This window comes from Monopterus albus, unplaced genomic scaffold (genome assembly GCF_001952655.1).
Source record: "Monopterus albus unplaced genomic scaffold, M_albus_1.0 scaffold1.1, whole genome shotgun sequence".
Lineage (NCBI taxonomy): Eukaryota > Metazoa > Chordata > Actinopteri > Synbranchiformes > Synbranchidae > Monopterus > Monopterus albus.
In genome coordinates, this window is record NW_018127881.1 from 3148319 (window position 1) to 3169389 (window position 21071).

The following is a 21071-nucleotide window of genomic DNA, read 5'->3' on the forward strand; positions in this document are numbered from 1 at the left end:
CTCCTTAAGCCTCCTTACAGCTTGTTCATTAATCACCCTCCTATAGAAAAGATTTGTTTTTGGCCTCTCTTTTCTATAATGGCAGTCATAAACCAAAAATACTGGTAGATGATCACTAATATCATTTATAAGTAATCCACTTGTCATTTTGCGTTCAATATCATTGGTAAATATATTATCTATTAGTGTCGCATGCTGGGTTGTTAATCTACTTGGTTTTGTGATTTTTGGGTATAAACTGCATCTATATAATGTGTTAATAAACTCCTCCGTTCCTGTGTGCTTGTTAGGATTTAACAAATCTATATTGAAGTCACCACATATGACTATTAGATTAATAGGATAATGTTACCTATAAATACATTTCATTTTAAGTTCTTACCTGCCACTTCTGAATAGAAATGTCATTACCAGGGCATGTGGTGCTCTGATTTTTGCTCCATATCTGAGAAGAAAGAAAAAAACTAATGTTAATGACAGCGCTGCCTGGTAACACAACCAAGTTAACCACAAAATACGGATCCTGTTCATACAATTAACGTTGGTATCCTGAACAAAATTCACAATATATCAACAGAAAACAGACTGCTGCAAATACGAGCTAAATGTAATACTGCCCTAAGCATGGCAGCCAGCCAAAAGCCAGCTACTAACCAACTACCGTAGCTAATAGACGTCTATCTGTCATCTCTGTGACTAGACAGTAGACCAACGTTACCGTAGCTGTGCTAGCTGGCTAGTTTACTCACACGGCGCCATTTCTGAATCCCTTCAAAATTGCCAATCCCGCTTTGTATTTTTCCTGCTGCAGCAGATTATTGATTGTATAAAGAAGAGTTTTTATCAGACTTTGCCGTGCCATGACTTTAAATATAATCTGCGGGGCACAAATACACGTTGCACACACATTGTCGATGTGTCACAGAGAATGTGTACCGTAGTCCAGTGGTGCATTATGGTTCCTACCTGTATGTAAATTCAGCTCTAAACGTTTTGTGGTCTTGTTACAAAAATTTAATTAAATTTAATTAAAAATTTTGGGGAAGAAGATAATTATAAAGTCACAAGAGGAAATAAATAACAATTTACTATAAGTATTTTAACAAATATATTTCTTACTTTTGTAAGGTTTGGTGCTGTAGTTCAGTTTTTTATTCACAGAAACCATACAGAAGAAGTTCACGAATATACATGATCAGCTACAAAAAATAAGGAGTGAAGAAAAAGGGAAATAATAGAAAAACAATCCAAAGTCTTTCTTACAAACATACTTAAAAGCTACACAAATCTTTTGGGCCACTGTCAGGGAGTCATCTTGAAGTATGAAAACCTTATTAGTTTCTTTCCATTTACACACATGTAGCTAATTTATACAGTAATACTATTAAGTTAGTAAACTGCCACATATTTAACTGTATTATTTTGTATAAGATGATATTGATAATGTAGATACTGTAGATGTAATGTAACAAGCCAACATTAAGTACAATGATCACTGGATGAAAAAAGTTGCTATACACACACTGTATATACATTTTCAAATATTACTTCCAGCCTTGCATCAATACTACTGTTACATTTATGTGTAAATAGCATTCTATAGTACATTGAAGGGAAATACATTGTAAATTAAGTTTTGATATTTATTAGATTTGCAAAAATGTTTAAAAGTTTTCATTTTAGCAATGGATTATTAAGTGTAATTTGGTGGGTAGCAATGATAACATTGCTAAAATTAAGTCTGTCTGAATATGTTCTTAAGCCACTGGATATTCTTTTATCTGTACCCAAAAATTGCAGCTACTAAGATGGGCATATTACTATTTAAATTTCCTTTCACAAATTGTCATGCATGAGGACAATATGCAAAACAACTGTTGCCTTATTGTTTCTAGAAGAAATATATGTTGGGGCTGGGGTGTGGTAATGTATGGCCAGGTGTATGGTTTTCGGACCAACACCTACAGCTCCAAAACAAATGTGGGTCCTATTTCCCGACTGCCCTTGTTATCAAATAATAGGACAGCATTAATTTTGGTTGAAGTTGGTTTTTACTTAACAGAAGGGTTTAATTAACAATAGTCAGTCCCTTTTTTATATGTCGAACAAAAATAAGACAGCAGTAGTGGACTTATTCTTCAAGATGCCGGGATTCCTGTTCAGGCTGGAGTAAATACCCCGAACTCGTAGACAGTGTTGTCTCCCCTGCCGTCACAGAGCTTTGTATCTCCCTGCGTTTCTCTTTTTTTCCCGCGGGACACTCGCCTGTCACACAGTGACGACGTCAGAACAGATGCGCACTCATACAGCTGTGGGTGAGCACTGCATGTATACAACTATCATAGCAACACTCACTGGGCACTTACTAAACAACACCTTACTGCACCAGGGAGAGTTTCAGTTACTCCCCTTAGGAAACTGTAATTTTATTACCTGACCCGGCTACATATATAAAGAAAAAAATAATGTGTCTTGAACATAAAGTCGCAGTGACAATAAATATTACACCTCAGAAATGTCCTGCAGGAGTCCAGTGTTTTATTTTATTACAGTTTTTTTTCTCAATCAGTTCAATTCACTGTTACATGAAACCCATTCTCCAAATAAATAATATTCAACCACTGATTTCCATTTATCAAAAGAGGTATAGCTTCAAAAAAAAAAAAAACAGTGATTACACTATCAATATAATTTACAATTCAACCAGTACATCTAAAACACTATTTTGCATATTTCTATACATTTAACTGTCCCACGATCTGGAACACAGCAGTGACTAAAACAAAGACATGGTTAATTCAACCAGTTTTAAGTGTCAAGATGTTAGAACTTGATGCTAGGGCAATTATTAGTGGTTAAAATATATGAAAGTACAATTTATTCATTTGGTTCTGCTAATAATTCAACAACCCCTCACAGTAGAAAGTTAATACTGTGAATAAATACAAATCCATTTTAGTTACAGGCCTTTAAAAAACATTTCAACTCCACAGTAATATAGAGTAAACATTTCTTAGCAAGATTAAGACTCATCTTCCTTAACACTCTCCTAAGTCCAAATCAGTGTTTGTTTTTAACAGTATATAATTACTGAAATTCTGTTAAAAATTGAGATCCAGTAACAGAGCTACCTTTTTGTTTACGATTTGTACCTTATAGTGGGTAAAATGAAACACAATTAATAACTTAGCCGTAACAACTGATGTAAACTGTGTAAATCGTTTCGGGGATGCAATGAACTGAGCATACCTGATGACTCAGACTTTAAAGTCAAATGTTTTACAAATAATTCAATAAAATCCTTTGGTAGATTTGTTTCAGAGTAATTTTCTTTAAATGATACTAAAAGAAACAAAGATTAAAATTAGCTAAACTATTTTCAGAAAAGCCATTAAATACACTATTAGGGCTACTGTACACGCACGGCTATGTAACACCCTATAAAACTAGGGCCATTTTGTACTGCATTAATTCAAATCTTAATTATCAGCTTAAGTCTGCAAGTCAAATGGGTCCACTGCTTGGGTGAATTCTATGTATTATATATTAATAAAGACATTTTTTCTACCTTGTAAGTATATTTACATAAACTACATTAGTCACTTCACATATGAAACAGTTAGGATCCAGTGTCTTCATTATTGATTTAGGATAATACTTAATTCTGGATATCTACCAGAGAAATGACTACCATTCAGTGGAATGGGTTAACAAATCACTGATCACTATTACACAGCGCATCCTAATGCTCCCACGTCATGAATAACAGCTCGTAATTTTCAAAAAAAGACCTCATGCTTTTAGTCTTCCTCACAAATAAAGGAAGTGACCACCCCTGGTCAAATAAGCTCACATTATATACAGCACAGGCCACAAGGTAAAGTTTGTCTAATCAAATCACAACCATAACAGTTTCACAGACAACACCTGCAAATATGCAAATGTTCTTTATCTTGGAAACTGAAATCAATAGTAAATGTTGAAACTTAGCAAAGTGTTATAAAAACGATCCAAGAACCTCTTTAGCTCTATTACTGGAAAAATGTTTTCTAAAAAACTACTGCACAGAAAAATACAACCTCTCCTAGGAACAACTGCAATCATCTTACTGCTCACGTAACCATGTGCACACTAGCTCAAAGCTTTAACTCATTAAGTTACGAAGTCAACCTGTCAAAATAGAAGACATTTTTACAACTAGCTTGATTACCAGTTATTACAGAAACTGCAAAAGTACTAAGGTCAGTCCAGCCAGTCAGCAATAAAAAAAAAAAAAAAAACACTCATCCATTCATCCTTTCAACAAATAATAATAAGTTGAGTATGAAAGACCTGAAACTATATTTGCCTTTTACTGTTACTGTTACAGACCTTTTTAGGCTCAAAATGTACAAATATGTTTCTTCCCTTTAAAATGATTCATTCTAGTGCATAGACCCAACAAGGCGACTCTTAGGCCATTACTTACCAAGGATTCATAGATATGCGTGCAGAAACTGCAATTGCGCAACATACAGAGGCATGACAGGGTGAGAGAGGTGTTTCTTCTGCCTCCATCACCTGATAGTGGGCCGAGCAGGGCTGAGTGAGATCAGCGGGATTAACGAGGAACTGATACACACGCAAGCAGTAAAACAGGGTGAAAAGGATTCACAGGTTTCTTGTGGAACAAATTAATTGATTTAATTAGTCTTTTAAATTGATTAGCTAAAAAAAAAACTGCTGTTGTTGCACATGATAATGTAATAGAACATAAAAATGTGTACATCCATCTACAAGTTAACAAGAAGCTCCTGGCTGCCAGGAGAATCTGTTGGAAAGTGCTCTAGTCTGAAATGGATACGACTCCTCCAGGCCCACCACTCCTCCATCCTGTCCTGCAGCTACTTGTCGCACTACTCCTGCCCAAATCCTTCTGTCTCTTCTATGGCGAACATGAGCTTCTCCTTCAGCTGCTCATAGCTCTTGTAAGGAGGGAGGTCCAGACGATTAAAGCTACATGGAGAAATGAGACAGAAACTAAATGACTTTTCACAGGAATATATTGAATTCACCATGTAACCTGCTAGAGTTCCATTCCCAGTTCCATGGTAAACTAAATGCACCGGTCCTTATGTCAAACTATTATCCATACTTACAGATATAAACAATTAAAAATTAAATATTAAAAAAAATGTTTTCCTGCTTCTTCTGTGTTATGATACTGAATTATCTGGTTGCTTAATTTTCTTTTGCCTGACAAAACACACTGAAAAACTGTATCACTCAAGAAACAGCAATGATATCCGCTTGTTAAGTGGTGCCGCAACATTCTGTTTCCGGGTCCAAACTTAGGTTTGTTCTTCTCTTCTCCATATAACAGTGTTGCTATCCCCACTGTTTCAGTAGATCTGAATCAGAAATCATGGGTTAGGTGTCTTTTACTATTATCCTTGCGACGGGAAGGAGAAAAAGAAATGGCTACAGTTGATTAGAAAAGTCACAGTATTCCTAAATTAATAAAATAAAAGCATATAAAAAGTGCGCTGTTTTGCAGTCTTGTAACATTAACTAGCTAGTTAGCACAAAGTTAACGTAAACGTGCGCTGCTGCGCGAGAATCTGCATAGATATAAACGTAATAGACTAACACATTTTACACTGATGAAATTAGCAGTAAAAGTTGGGACCTATTAAAAATGGGTTAGACATATAACTCGATATATATAGCTATATATTGTAATACATTTACTACGACGTGCATTAAAGATTGATTATTATGCCACCAAGTGGAGAGGCAACACTACCTACTCCATTTGAGTATTAAGAATGTAGTCATGTTTTTTTTAACTCATTGATGTCTCACTAAAAAAAAAAAAAAAAAAGATGTTACTGTGTAGAGGGTGACAGGCTCTGCCATTTGGGTCTGGGGGAGTTTGGACCCGGAAGTGGGATGTTATCTTGTTATTCTCACATGGTAACTGTATATATGTAACATATAACTTCAAATGCCATAAGTAAAGGCTAAGTATAACGGAAGGCTTTCAACACTTTGAATCAGAAATGACTAAGACAGCATAGATGTGAACGTTCAATCCTTTTGGACCAGACATCTAGTCAAATACCTGAAAGAGAAGGACATCTATGTAAGTGGCAGTAAAATTCTTGGCCTTACCATGTGTGGCTTCGTGGAAGCCAGTTCTCTTTTCCTACTTTCTCAATGCAGAACTTTTGTGGGCCGTTGCTTCCTATGATAACCAGAAAGAAAATCAGATCAAGAAAACAATTCTGATTTGACATACTGCACAATGCAAATATGTGTGCATGTCCACTTTGCATACCCAACAGGTCAGCAAAGCCACCCACAGGAAGACGACAGGTTCCTGTGACGAACTGCAGAAGTCTCATCCTCTTCTCATTGTCCATCTCCTTTACAAACTGTGAATATATCATTCTGCGTTAATATCAGTCTGTAGATTAATTAGGCCAAAACCATATATTCCTAAATATGGAATGAAAGAGAAAATGCAGTCCAACAAGGAACAACAACAACAACCAGCTACTAAAAACTGCAGTCAGACTGAACAGTACAGTCTGTGGGTGAATGTGCTTCAACACAAACCTGCCAGAACCACAGGATCTGCTTACTACTTCGGGCATAATGTCTATAGATAGTGTTTCTTTGCCAGTCCACCAGGTCTATCTCCTGCATTCCACACAGCATCACCTGCAAGCAAGAAGGAAACAAGATGGAGTTATACCTATCGTACATTATGATAATTGGTTTTAATACAGACCATTACAGCATCAATTTTGAGGGAACAACATTAGCCAAACATAAAATGTCCCTGTTTTAGTACAGGTTCTAGAGAATTGGTTCTAGTTTCTTCATTACCTCTAATTCTTTAGCATCAAAGTACTGAAGGTATTGCTGGGGCAGAACTTCATTGAAACCCTCAAAGAATGCTTGGGTCTGCTCTTCCACACCTCTAGACAGCCTCCACTCTGCTACCAACCTGTATACAAAAATAGGAACATAAAGTAAGGCAGTGCTTCATTTGTAAATCATGAGATCCTGGAATATCACCTGGTGACAGACCCAGCATTTTGATATGCGGAGAGGAGGTCCTGCAATGAAAAACATTTCCTCAATGACAGGTGCGTTTGCATAGTTTCCACATTAAGGGAGCAGCTTAGAGGCAAACTATTTGTGTGTTTGTAGCGATCAAAAATAAAAAAAATAAAAAATTCACAAAAGAAGACACATTTGCACGTACCAGTTATAAATGTTGAACACAGGTGATGCTAAATACATTAGAACTGCACGGCTACAGCCTCTAACCCGTTCAATCACTAGCAAGCCTAACATTATACTTAGGGCCTTAATACTCCACTACACATTAACATTATAGTCACAGTATTACAGCAACAAATTTAAAGTACAGAGACTGTAAAATGCAGTAAGCTTAAATAAACCTGCTCTTACTCTCCATTATTTAAAACAGCCCACAATATAGTCATTGGACAGGAATCTTCTTTCATGTTATTCTGTGCTATGTTTCAGTCCTTTTGAAATCCATGACCTCATCATCAGACTGGCTTGTGCTAACTTTTTCTTGCGGGCCAGTTTGGCCTTTTTAGCTTTTGATTTCTGACTAGCTTTGCCCTGCTCCGACTTGAAATACTTGCAAGGCAAATTTGCCTGTCCTTTTCACATTTTTGCCCTGTGGCTAACATAATGTTATGCTAAATATGCACCTGACTCAGTGTGACCTGCACAGGCTGTTTATGTTGTGACATAATTAGTCTAACTGCCTCTTTTTATTGTATATATGCTGTTGTAAAAGGCTAGTTGTATAGTATTAGACCTGGGACCTTTTATATATTATTCATATATTCAATTTCTTCCATATGCAAATTAAATGCCAGGTCCATCACAACAGGTGCTGCTCACAATCTGAGAGGTGCCGAGTCCGGATCGGGCTTGTTGCTCCTGAACTAAAGTAAATAAAGTAAAGACGAATTGTTGAAATGATGAATTTGACCTGTGTGCAAATTGAGAGTGATCTTTAAACTACTGGTTGCTTAAAATATTAAAGACTTGTGTAGTAATTTCAATGCATTATATTCTTGCTATGATTTCAAGTCGGCTTCGTTGCCAGTCAGTCAGTTTCTAAATGTGTTAGATATAAAAGTGAATGTAAATGTGGTGGTTGAAGACAAATGGCGGATAAGACGCAGCGGTACCTGATGTATTCTTCCTTGTTTTCCTCAGTTACTTGGATGTTACCTCCATCTGGTTTCAGCTCATGAGTGGTAACCTCCCCCAGGATCTCTTTGTCGACTGAGAAGAACATCTCCAGACCGCACTCCTCTATGTTATTATCCCTGCAGGCCATAGAGTCATTATCAGCAAAACTGGAAAACACTCAGAGAGCACACACCTCTACTGAGGCAACAAAGTCTGTTACATTTTTCTTTTGAATTACAGAAGATTTTAAGAAATGTTTGACCTGCATGTGGATCTGGATAAGTCACAGAGAAAGACTACATGAAGATCTCAATCATGGCTAGGGTTTTGCCTAAGGGTGAATTGTGCAAAAGTCATATAGGCTGTCCATGTGTCCTGTGCCATGACGGATGTAAGTTATGGCACATTAGTCATGATTCACCTACAGGTGAAGTCATCAAATTTTGTTGGATAGCTCTGGATTTATATATATTATGTGTCATCTAAATTTGGCTTCAACCACTTTATTTTTGAGTCATGTATGTATGTACCAAGTACGACTGAATAGTTACATTTATAAACTGTCCATAAAAATTAAGAAATGAGAAGTTTTCCTCTCAAATCAATTATCTGTGTGCACTTATTAAGAATAATAGCCTTTAGTATTAAATTGTTTATATATGTTTAAGAGATGTCAAAGATAGCATGATGTTAAACAAGCAAAATCCTAAGTATGAAAAGTGTATCTATGTATTTCCATCCACATTCATCAGCTCAACAGTGAAACAGACGCTAATATAATAAACTAGGGTACACCACAGCAGATGACCAACATGCCATTTTAAGGTAGGTAGGTAGAACTTTATTGATCCCACAGTGGGGAAATTCCAGTCCTTAACCGAAATTAACCACCCAAGCCCTCCGCATCAAGTACATGTTCACGAGTAACCCTAACCCCATCAAGTCACATATCAAGGTTTGCATCCCCAGACCTACTTGATCCAGATGAGTGAGTTGTAAAACTCTGGATCTATGGACTCCAGGTCTTTGAGAGCCAGAGGTTTGTTCAGAATACGCTTGTAGAAGGGCAGGGAGAAACCGGTGTCAATGAATTTGCCATGGAACAAAGCCTAGAAAGGAAAGGAAAGGCTGTCAGGTGTTATGATGAAATTAATCACGCCATCACTCAAATACTGACGGCATAGTTAGTGTGCTGATATTAAGGTACCATGGCAATGAAGCGTCCTATGAACTTGAAATACTTGAGGTGATCAGGGTTGATGTAAGAGGCAGGGTTGATCTGCAGGCAGTAGTTGTCCTTGCCAGCATACTCAAACAAACAGTACATTGGGTTGAGTACCTCGTGAGACAGCAAGAAAAACCATTCCCTGAGTATAAACAAGACACAAAGAGAACAAGACACAGAAACGGTTAAGTGGAGAAGATCATGGCTGAGTGAGGTGGTTTGCACAATGTTATTATTAAAGCAGGTTTTGTTTCGTGGGTGAGGGTGGTGTCGTACAAAAGACAACAAAACACACCTTATTACACAGTACAACTAAGCCAACAAAAAACTTCAGTTGAACTTACCTGGCCACACCTCCATAGTCCAAGCCCTCCTCTCCAGGGAAAATGATCCACAGTCTCCGTCTCAGGTCTTGAGGGTGGAGGCTCATGATCTTTGAATGCAGACAAAGAATTAGAACAGTTCCACACCTGCAGCATTGGCAAGCAGAGGTGTAGTGCTAGTTATTAAAGTACAGGAGCCTACCTATGACTCATTCATGTGCAAGGTTAAATTGTGGCTTGTTTCGAGGGCCATGTAAACAATTTTCCTACTGTGGCAACTGTAATTGCCCACATAATCAAATGTTAGGCTGATTTTATTCCCTGGCAGAATGTGAATTAGTAGCCATTTGTCACAGGGTGAATGTTATAACAATAGATAATCTTATTACTAGAGCATAATCTCCACGGTGGACCAGGGGACACGTCCCACTCAAAAGATGAAAAAACAGAAATTCTTAAGTTAAACGTGGCGTCTGTTGCTGCTGCTGATATAACAGCCTCCTGGTATATTTAATTACAATCACAAAGTAAATCTCATTGTATTTTTTTGTAGTAGAAACACTGCATTATTAAGTACTCGGTATCATTACTCGGTATCAGCGAGCACTTAAATGCATGTGCGTGTACTTGGTCTGAGAAAAGCGGCATCGGTGCATCCCTAGTAAGAAGACAGAGTACTGAGATCACCTGTTGGAATGAATCCTCAAACAAGGTTTTCCGGGAGACGGTAATCTTAATGTGCTGAGGCATTGACAATTGCTAAGAGGAGGAAAAAAAAGAATATTAACTAATATTGACATTTTAGACAACTAACAACTTGAATGCTTTATGCATCAGCAAACTGGTGATATTCATTTTTATCTTTGCATATTCAAGTACCAGTAAATATCAAAAGACAGTGCCAGCTGACAATATGACAATATAGATCCAATAAGTTTATCATTTACCACGTGTGCTGGGGTGTTCAAACAGCACATACCTGACACCAGAACCTGAAGTATTGCACTTTGGCTTTGAAATCCCTGACATAGGTTATCTGTGGCCCATTCTCACTGTGGACAAGACCGGAAGAAAAATCCTCACCATCAAAAAGCACATTTAGATGACATCGTTATAAATATTAGTAATTTGACAAATGTAATTACACTTCCATTCTGTTCCTGTACAATTCTGATTCAACTTTGTCAGGCTGCTACTGATCATTATCATCATCAGACATACAGATCACTAATTAAAATGCATTTAGACATAGAATGAACAATCATTTTTATATTGATAATGAATTAATTTACTCTGTGTATAGTAAAACTGGTTCCTTTTAGGAACAATAGCATCTATCTCTTAATGTAGACTTCAAGTTTGTTCTTTTCCTGTGACAGCTTACAGTGAAGATTTCCCTGTGCGGGGATCAATGTAGGTTGTTGTTCGCCTGTTGTGGTCTACAAAGTAGGGGATACCGTCCACAGTGAACCTCATCTCCCAACCCTCTGGCAGGGGTTTGTCATTCAGCAGACTGGACAATACAGATCGATGTGAGTCAAAGTTGACATTACTAGGGAAATTAGGGAACTGAATATTAAACAAAACTGACAGTACACAAAACGGAACATAAAAATGATTTATGTCCACATCAAAAATATAGATTATAATATGTGCATCACTCAAAATATTAAATGACTACCATGAAGCTGTGTTTCTCAACCTTAGGCTTTGCTAGAAATAAACAGGGTCACAGAAAATATAATCAGACTACTAAATATTACATGTATACAAGTATATTTTGTTTGAAATGATCATTTTTTGAAACAGAATATAAAGGTATGCCAAACTCAAATTTAATTGGAGGAATAATGAGAATTCCAGAGCCTTAAAATTAATATAAACCAGGAAAGGTTTTCAAAAAACATGCCCTTTCGTTTTTAACAGTGAACAGTGAACCTAACAGTCATCGACTGGTTACATTGGACAGTCAGATGCCCTTCCCTTTCAGCAGTTTATTTGCTGATTCAGTATAGGCACAGTTTACAGTTTGCTGTACAAAACGAGTCTTATTTGAATCCAGTGTCTAATATTTTTATCTTCAACTTTCTGCATGCAGCTGCAGATTAGGGTCATTTCCTTAGTTAAGACAGTTGATAAAATCTATTTATTTGTAAGCCAAAAAGAAGGACAAAAATGCTGTCACTCAGAACTTTGGACCACTTGAATTTCTATACTCCGTGAAAAGTATTATGAATACAGGCACTGAGCATGTCAGTGACACTTTAGTACCTCTCATAGGCAATAAAGGGAAAGCATAGTTGAGGTAACTGCACCATCATCACTGACAATTTTACATACAACTTTAAGCAGAAGCTTTAATAAAATGTTACACTGTTAGAATCACAAAGGTATGACAGCATGAAGCATCATGTTACACAGTGAGGCACAAGCACACTTACCCCTGTGTCCTGGGATCCTCCCACTGTGTCGCGCGAGTAGGATGATGAACAAAATACACTCTGCCATTGGTGTCTGTTCTCTTCTCTGACATAAAACATGTATGATATAGATTTTTTTTCAGTATTAATTTGTCGTCATGCATAGCTACTAACTACAAAGCCACAGCTCTACAAAACATCTTTATTATACATTTCAGTAATTAAACTTACACTATGTCTAATGTTCAGTCATAGAGTACTTACCCCAACCATGTGGTAAAGGTCCCAGGGGGTCGAACTCTTTATTGGCCGTAGCTGCAAACTGGTCTTGGAGCTGAACAGAAGAGAGAACATGACACTAATTCCAAAACAAAAAATGTCAAAACTGCTTTTACAAATTACCACAAAGCAAGTGTAATAGCCCATATACTTATCCTGATTCCCACTGGGTGTTAAGCGTTTCTCAAACATATCACTTAAAACATGCAAATAGCTGTTATCCATTACTAGGATCCAATACTGTTGATGCAGAACCTCACGTTAGCTCATTTCAGTTGAGTTGTCAAATGTGTGATCTTAAAAAAGAAATGAGAATGACTGGGACTTTTTACAACCCTGGTTTTTACAATGAGATGAGCACTGAAGCCCTGCTGAGCTGCTCCCAAGTCAGTGTGGTTGCAGAACATAAACAATGTTTATGTTCCGTACCTTGATTATGTGGGGGCACACGAGCTGCTCAGAAGACAAAGTGGGGGATTCCATTTTCAAATCGTGTTGCAATGAAATTATGGGTAAAAAAAAAAAAAAAAAAAACATTAAAAAAAAATCAATGCTGAATGTGTAAGGACTTTCCCTCCGCGCAACATTTCAGCCAATCACATGTCCCACTCAGCCCTGGGTGGAAGCAGGACCAGCTGAGCTCAAGTCAGCACGATTACCACCTGCTGCTAGGAACATGTGGAAACGGAGGCCAACCTGCGCCTGTCCGGCTCAGCTTGATTAAAGTGGGTTGACTCATGAAAATAGAAAGCCACCAGAAGTGTCAAACGCAAATCACTTCATTTGGGGAGCACATCAAAAATGCTGCTAACCAAAAATGTATACAGCATTATTATAGTGCAGTGTTATATGGTAGAAATAAATGCTTTCAATACTTTCATGCATTGCCCTACAGTACACAAGCATTTTCTTTATTCCTCAAAATATCTACTTAATTTTCCTCATAAATAAATCTGAACAAACACACGTTTGTAAAAAAAAAAAAATCTTCAAACTGTGTTTCATGAAAACAACAAATCTAGCAAATATGGCTATAAGTGTTCTCACCCCATAAATGAACCTCTGGTTAAACTGCTGCATGGCCCCCTGCAACTGGCTGCGCTGGTGCTGCCACTCCTCATAGTTACGCACTGACTCCTGCGTTGGGCGTTGCCATGTAGTAGTTCTGGTTATGTGATCCACATAGTACACCCTACCCATTGGGTCCACCCTGCGCTCCCACCTACAGAAAAGGGAGAGCTAAAATAAGGCAGTGCTGAGTAGGCCAAACAGCAGGTGTGCCCTAGAGCTTAACCTAGATCTCACATAAAAGCAGAAACAATGGTTATTTAAATCAGTTACACAATCACCTGTCATGGACATTATAATAAAACCATAATGTGAATTTAAAAAAAGAGTGCAGAACTACAATAATGGTAGAAGTGGTTATAATATAAGTCTGTGTTAATCTGAGATCATTTAAGTGTTTTGGTACCCTGTAGGTAAAGGCTCAGGCCTGTCCCAGGTTGTCCTTTTCTCAATGTGATCCACATAGTACACACGTCCATTCTGGTCCGCTCTTTGCTCCCACCTGCAGAGACAATACAAGTGGGTGAGCTAAGGAAAAGGACAGACAGCAGGACCCAAAATGAAATCAACTGCAGAGAAACAAGATTCTGCCACTGAAAAACTTCTTTAAAATACTTAAAACTACATAATATAACAACACACAAACATTTCTAAGGCTTCAGTCTAAAATGCCTGTTAACAGTGGCTCTAGTGAAGACTTGTAGAACGAGGTATAGTGGTGATCTCTTTTACCCTGGGGGCAAGGGACCATTGCTCATTGGTGTTGTTCTTGGAGTTGCTGTGGCTGGAGCTGCTGAGGAAGAAGAGTCCACTGGTTTTGGGCCACTTGCTGTCTGTGAGGAACTTGCTGTCGCAGCACCTGATTCATCCTGCTGATCTGAGCACCCACTGGCAGATGCCTGAGAGGAGCCATCAGAAACTGGGCCCTCACTCAACTCGCTAGGTGAGGAACTGCTGGAAGAGGCTGGGGAGAGGACTGGGGACAAGTGCAGAGAAGAAGCCTCTAAGTCCGAGAATTCATTTGTATTTGCCTTTATGGGTATTGGTACACACAAATGTGCACATACTGTTTCTATATGTGAAAGAAAATCCATAGTATGTGACAATGGAAAATGTCTGGTAGGTCAAACTGTATATAAGCAAATGTTGTACTGTGAATTCTCATGCTTCCCCTACTTGGTGAGACCGCAGGTCTGCGGGGCATTGGCGGAGGGGGTCGGGCAGGTCTGGGAGGACGCAAGGCAGTGGAGCCCCCTGGAGACTGGGAAGGAGAAACCATACCGTCGACAGAATTAGGAACAATGACCCACTCCTCTGAGTCACTGGAGGGAGACGCGTCTCTGCTTGACCTGAGAATCAAAATGTGAATATTAACGCTCACTAACCCCAAACACAAGATATGCATTAAAACATGTATAGGTCAGTAGGTTAATTAAATGTTTGCTAAACCTGTTACTAGTGTCCCCATTTTGTCTTTTATTTCCATTTGGAACAGCAGCTACAATGACAGAGAAAAAGAAGGCAAGTGAAAAAAACTGAATGAACTGAAAAAATTCAGAATGCTACAACTACAGCCTATAGTTGGAAGGAAAAGTTTTGCTTTGGCACTTCAATGTTCAGAATCAGAATCAGTTTATTGGCCAGGTGTGTTGGACTCAGGCACATCGGCTCTCAATGTGTAAACAGTAAACCAGCATAAGGCTGTGTAATATAACAAAATAGCAGTATTAACATCAACAACCAGTGCAAACAATGCAGAAAAAGCAGTATAAACAGACAGTAAACAATGCAGACAACAAGGAAATGTTCATTGAAATGAGATAATTAGGGCTAAAAATACAGTACTTAAAACAGAGTACTAGAGACCTGTTCATTCAGAGCACATGTTCATTTAATAAATACTAGATTTTCTTGAGGCAGATACTGGTAAAAGAACTGTGGCTAAGATATGTAAAAAGAAGAAGGTTTCTAGTGAAAAGCATACTTTAGTGCTCCCTGGAGAGAAAGATATATAATGGCAACACTGACTCAAACTTGTTGGTTTTGTAGTTAAGGTTTTCAGACTGTTATTGTGGTCAACCCTGTACATGTGTGTATTAGGTTTATCTCTGTGTGTGGTTCCTGACCATATTCTCTTTCTAGTGAGGTGAAGGTTTCTGGGTCCACCTGCATGCCGTCCAAACAGACTGACAGATCACCTACAACATCACGAGGGTCTTTGTCAGAGCACAGCTGCAGTGTCTGCACCACCTCATACACTGTTGGGGACAGAATCAACATATTTACCACAACAGGAAAATGTGCTTGTAATTTGCAAGACTCGGCAACTAATTATACAATAACCCACATTAGCCCATCGAGACAGAATAAGAACATATGCTAAGTTTGAGGATTAGTAAAAATTGCCCATGCATATATGTAAATGCTTTCCCTAATGATATATCAGAGATAAAAATAAAAAAATATATACATATATATATATCCTTAGAAACATTTTCCAACAGCTTCCCTCACTGGTTCCTCATAACCAGCTCATCTTCAAAATAACTTGTTACTGTTGTCATCCTTGCATGTGAGAGTAGATAACACAAATGTACTGTGAAGGATTGTGAATGTTAGCTCAAAGGTCACTTGAAGATCTTTGCCATCTCAGGGCCACAATATCAACACTGACTGCACATATTGGTTTTCTATTTTTCATGTTTAAAATAGGTTAAATCTTATTTCAATGCAGTGCCAGCATAGCACATACATTTGCTCAGTCCCTCTGTGCCCTGCTCTATTTCTCTCTCACACATACACACACCACAACCATGACAACAGACCATCTGTGAACAGCTCCTCCTCTGTGTATGTGTTTTTTTAAACACAACACTATCAATCACAGAGATCCAGCTCTTCTGTTATTAGCATAAGACTAGCTAAGCTAATGTTAGAATGCAGCTGTTGCAGAGGTTAGCGTGCTGTATATAACAAGGATGCATATGGACTGCTCTGCAAGTGGATAAAGTTAATGCTAGTTCATAAACTCTGATCCTGAATGTTTGCCCCCCCCCCCCCCCATTCCAACACACATGGGTTCATTTCAAATATATACTGGCCTCAACCAGTGCTACTGAAGAAGCAAGAGGGGGTCAGGAAGAGGGAGCTGAAGAGACAAATGCAGGGGAGGAGGTGGGCAGCAGCCAGCATGCTGTTGCTGTGAGAGAGCTAGCCAGTGCCAAAGGCACAGGTGAACAGCAAGCACAGAGGCACTATACTATTACTATATTAAAAAAATATGTATCTGAAAGCATGACCCTTCCATGCCGCTCTAAGCTACTACCAAGTAGAATCAAATTCTGTGGGAAACACTGCATCAGGCTAGAGTCATACAGAAGGTGCAGCTATTCTTTTTAGATCCCCATCAATCATTACATAGTGAGATTAAGGAGGAAGGAGGTTTTATCTTCCAAGAGGTGATAGAAATCAACAGACGAGGTCTTTTATCCCCACAGTTATTGGTTTTTTTTTTTTTTTTTTTTTTTTTTTTTAAACGAAATGGGATTTGTGTGGGTTGGAATTGGTGCTCTGTGGTTTTAAGGTTTTAAAGAATTATGTCCTGCCCTCAGTGCTGACGACAAGTAATCAATGACAGTGTGGTGTGTTGTATGTGTAAATGGTAGGTAAGTTTTAATTGCATTATTGCCAAGATTTTATTGCTGTATTCTATTTTATTGACTGTTTTCCAAATTATCTCTTTGGACAGTTTTACTAACTTAATTTGGGGCATGTTCAGATGGCAGTGCCAGCCAGCTCAGAGAACTTCATTCACATGGGGTATAACAAATAATATGGCCTTGAGGGGCTACTAGCAGAGCTTTTAGGATCTTGTTGGCAAATTAAAAGAAAGCAGCTGTAACACAAAATATGGACCAGACTTTAACGTCACATGTTTAGTGCATGCTAATCAGCTCTGATAAGATCCATTGCACTGAGCATAGAGAAAGTGATGCGTCAGTGAGGGAAAAGAAAACCTAGTAGTACATTTTGGTTGTCAAACGTATCAAAGCCCAATAAATCATTCCCATAACAAACACAAGCAGATATGTACTCTTATACAAGTATCAACAAAATAATTTAAAACTGAGCAGAAAGTTTGGAATAGTTTTGGTCAACTTTTAGAAAATTCAACTGAAAAAATAAAAGCACAAATAAAAAGAAGTATGAACTTGCATTTCAGGTCATTAGCCTTAAGGATCTCACGAATCTCCAGAGTTGCCAGTCCCAACAGGATATCTGACTTCAGTGTCTGGTGGCTCCAAACACGAAACGTCAGTTTGCTGACAGGGGTCACAATTCTGCAGAAAAGTGAGAAAATGGCAGGACAGTGTGTGAGCCAAGAGCAGAGAAAAAGGATGATCTGCACCAGTGCTGAAAAGATTTACAGTGAACCAATCAATCACACACCCACAAAAGAAACCCCATCTTAATGAAGATATAATCCAGGTAAGATGCACAGTATGGCTGGCTACCTATCATACCCTAAAAGATGATCTGGATCCAGTATGGATTAAGGATTTTAGGATGCATTTTGTGTTGTTCTGGATCACATTTTTCACAAAGGACCCATTTGCGGGAGCGAATGTTGTGCCTTGGTGGAGGTACATGCTCTCTCTGAGTGCTCTTTTTTTAAATCTGTATTGTTTGAACTGATTATACTTATTGCACTATGCGTGATGACTGAATAAATAATCTAAACTAATAAACCTTTGCTAGTCAAAACAATGTGAGGATTTATTTGCTATTCAGTACAGTTGATAAGCAGTTGGTCTAATGATTTATGCATTATTAATAAAATACATGTATGGTAGGTTATTAGTTTAGCTAGAGAGTCACTAAATAATTGATACACAGTGAGCCCTATGTTAATGGCACATTCACAACCATAGTAAAGCTTTCAGTGTTCTTCCGCAGACTGTGTGGGCTCACTTGCTATCTTCAGTCAGATATTACATATTTGTGTAGCAATGCATCGTGAACAATATGCCATGATTTAAAAATGTGACAATATGCATCATGCAAGAGGGGGTCATTGTCTTAACTGAGCTGCTGTTGACCCTGACATTCACTAGTTAGCTACAGGTCATTAACCACACTCTAATTACACTCTCATCTACACAATAAAGGAAATGTCTGAATGAGAAACTAAATGTTTGGAAATTGTTTTGTGATTTACAAGAACAAGTAAATAACCGTGACACTAATTTTCATTCTCACTGTGTTATTGTGAGTGTACTGAACTGTAGGCCCTGTATCGTGTATCATTACACCCTTGGTAAAAACAGTTCAGATTTATAATATTTCTACCATCTGTTTCTAGCACATCACCTAGTAATTACCCAGCAATTTCTTCAACTGCTTTCTCTGCTATCACAAACACTGGGCTGTACTTACACCGTGAGAGCTTGCTTCCATTTGGGACTGTGTGTGTTGTTGCACTTGTCAGTCCTCTTGGACTGGCCATCCACAGCTACCTCAACATATGGACTAGGACCAAACCAGTTCTTTTTGTTTTCTTTCAGCTTGGCTGAAATTACTAGAAAGGCAGACACAAATAAACACCACAGTGACATTACAGATAACTGCACCTTTCAGATTTCATCAGAATTAATTAGCAGTTGATTTTGCTACAATATGCTGATTCCATTAACTTGTGAATATAGTAATACCAGTACTCCCTCCAACCTCTCAATGCTGAATACAACAGCAGTCAGTGTTTGCCCTTTCTGGATGTTTTACTATAGGATTTGAATGACCCATAGCCTATAGCTTCCCATATTCAAAGTCAAAGATAACTGTACACAATAACTTCATTAGTCTGTCAAATTTGTTGTTTAGTATTTGTTGACACACTTACAACTCTGGCAATAAAACAACTCACTTGTGACTTGCAATTGGGCCTTCATGGTTCATCCATAACACCACAGCGTTGTTTGGCAGCACTGAAAGGGCCTGCAACAACTGCAGCCAGTGACATCAGATATAAACATTAGACACGCCCTGCATGCAACCTATTTAAAGAGTGATTAGGTTGCTACAGTCCGTGGAAACTATGACCTGGACTTGCAATGGTAATGTATGCACTTAGGAGCTAAAACAGGGGGCATGGTATGTCAGTTTGACGTATATGAAGACTTTTAAAAAGTGTCACTGCAGTGATGCTGCTGACTCAAACATAAATTAACCTTTTGATCCCCTCATAAACACAAAGACAAATACTTCCAGTGAATTAGCTTTACAGTATGAAGTGAAAGTACCTGTGAACGTATTTGAAAATCAATTCTGCTTCTTATCACCCCACTATAAAGCAATCTAATTTAATTATTGCCTGTCTATATATAACTCTTACATTTTGTACATTTTTAAAATGTGTGGACTTTACACCTCTGCTGCCTTGTCTGCTGAACAGAGATAAAATCCGGATCGTGTTAATGTTGAGACATACACTGCACAAAGATACACGTTACCCAGTGACTTGTTTTAATCCTAGCTAATTCAAGAAACCATCGAGTGCCTTTCATAACAGAGCATCCCATCCTTTATTTGGCTTGGCTAATTTAAGCCTCACTAAACCTACCTTGCTAATCTTTTGGCAATTTCCTTACAAGACAGATTAAATGCTAGGCTATGACACACCTTTATATAGCCTAACAAAAAGATATTAAGGGTATCAGACTGTAACAATAAGGTGTCAAAGAGGCGACGTGTTCTCCGCTATCTGCAACATGAAGGCACTACAAACTGTAACTTGTTAGCTTTCTCTGGCTGGTTAACAGAGGGTTAGCCAGCCGGGGATTTGTTGTCAAGACAACTTCAAACAGCAGCTGTTAATACGTGAATGTTTTTGAAGGTGACGTTGTTAGTGTGTGATACTGGCTATAGCGTGAATAGTTCATGTGAATTAGGGATACTATTATACTGTAAGAAGTCCCACTAACGTTACCTAGAGCAACTTTGCTCGCCGACGACCTGAACACCGAGGCTTCAGCTAACCATGCATCAACTAACGCTAGTAAGCAATGCTAATACCACCCAGCTCCCTGAGAAGCTCCGATCATTCGGTCGAGGAAATCCCACACCTCTCATTCAGTGAAAATATTAAATTCCCATACCTACCAGAGAAGATAATACAGGACCAAATTTAGCTCCGGCTATGCCAAGATTGTTGACAAGTAACAGCCTGCCATCAAAACAGACCTTCCCTACGTCTTCTCATTTAGTTTTACTGGCGGACCAACATTAAAAGATGTATGCCGCCCCCTACTGCACCGGAGTGTGTAACAACAGCATATATTGTACCTGTTTCACCTCACCGGAACAAGACTGGATTTCCGGGATATATTTTTCACAATAAAAATAAACGGGGGGAGGGGGGGGGGGCTGTATGTGTTGCAGAATTTAGACCTGTCTTCTCCCAGACTTTTCCTAAGCACTAGAGTTACAAAGTGATTTCACACTAAAGAAAATGAGTTTTTTTATACAGCC

The 21071-nt window shown here is 38.3% G+C and overlaps 2 protein-coding genes across 3 annotated transcripts in view; both read right to left on the reverse strand.

Annotated features, from left to right (window-relative positions):
* Window positions 1-953, reverse strand: part of pxmp4 (peroxisomal membrane protein 4) — a 5408-nt gene extending 4455 nt beyond the window's left edge. Inside the window, exons 1-2 of the mRNA XM_020613253.1 lie at window positions 750-953; window positions 383-445 (exon numbers count right to left, since the gene is read on the reverse strand). Coding sequence (XP_020468909.1) covers window positions 383-445; window positions 750-862 — 176 coding nt within the window. The 5' untranslated portion in view covers window positions 863-953. The remainder of the gene's footprint in view (window positions 1-382; window positions 446-749) is intronic.
* A 1570-nt stretch (window positions 954-2523) lies between these two features.
* Window positions 2524-20844, reverse strand: itcha (itchy E3 ubiquitin protein ligase a). 2 transcript variants are annotated; one of them, XM_020615258.1, is made up of 24 exons: window positions 20703-20844; window positions 19468-19547; window positions 18981-19122; window positions 17760-17884; window positions 15671-15802; window positions 14994-15042; window positions 14721-14893; window positions 14277-14520; window positions 13951-14046; window positions 13524-13698; window positions 12462-12531; window positions 12219-12303; window positions 11162-11290; window positions 10757-10829; window positions 10465-10536; window positions 9799-9887; window positions 9437-9596; window positions 9205-9338; window positions 8226-8366; window positions 6874-6994; window positions 6601-6705; window positions 6320-6416; window positions 6154-6226; window positions 2524-4995 (listed from the first exon to the last, which is right to left on the reverse strand). In XM_020615258.1, the coding sequence occupies exons 2-24, from the start codon at window positions 19490-19492 to the stop codon at window positions 4896-4898; spliced, it is 2610 nt and encodes an 869-aa protein (XP_020470914.1). In that variant the 5' UTR covers window positions 19493-19547; window positions 20703-20844; the 3' UTR covers window positions 2524-4895. The 2 variants fall into 2 exon arrangements, with proteins under 2 accessions (XP_020470914.1, XP_020470995.1); XM_020615339.1 differs by having other exon boundaries at window positions 20699-20844.
* Between the last annotated feature and the right edge of the window lie 227 nt (window positions 20845-21071).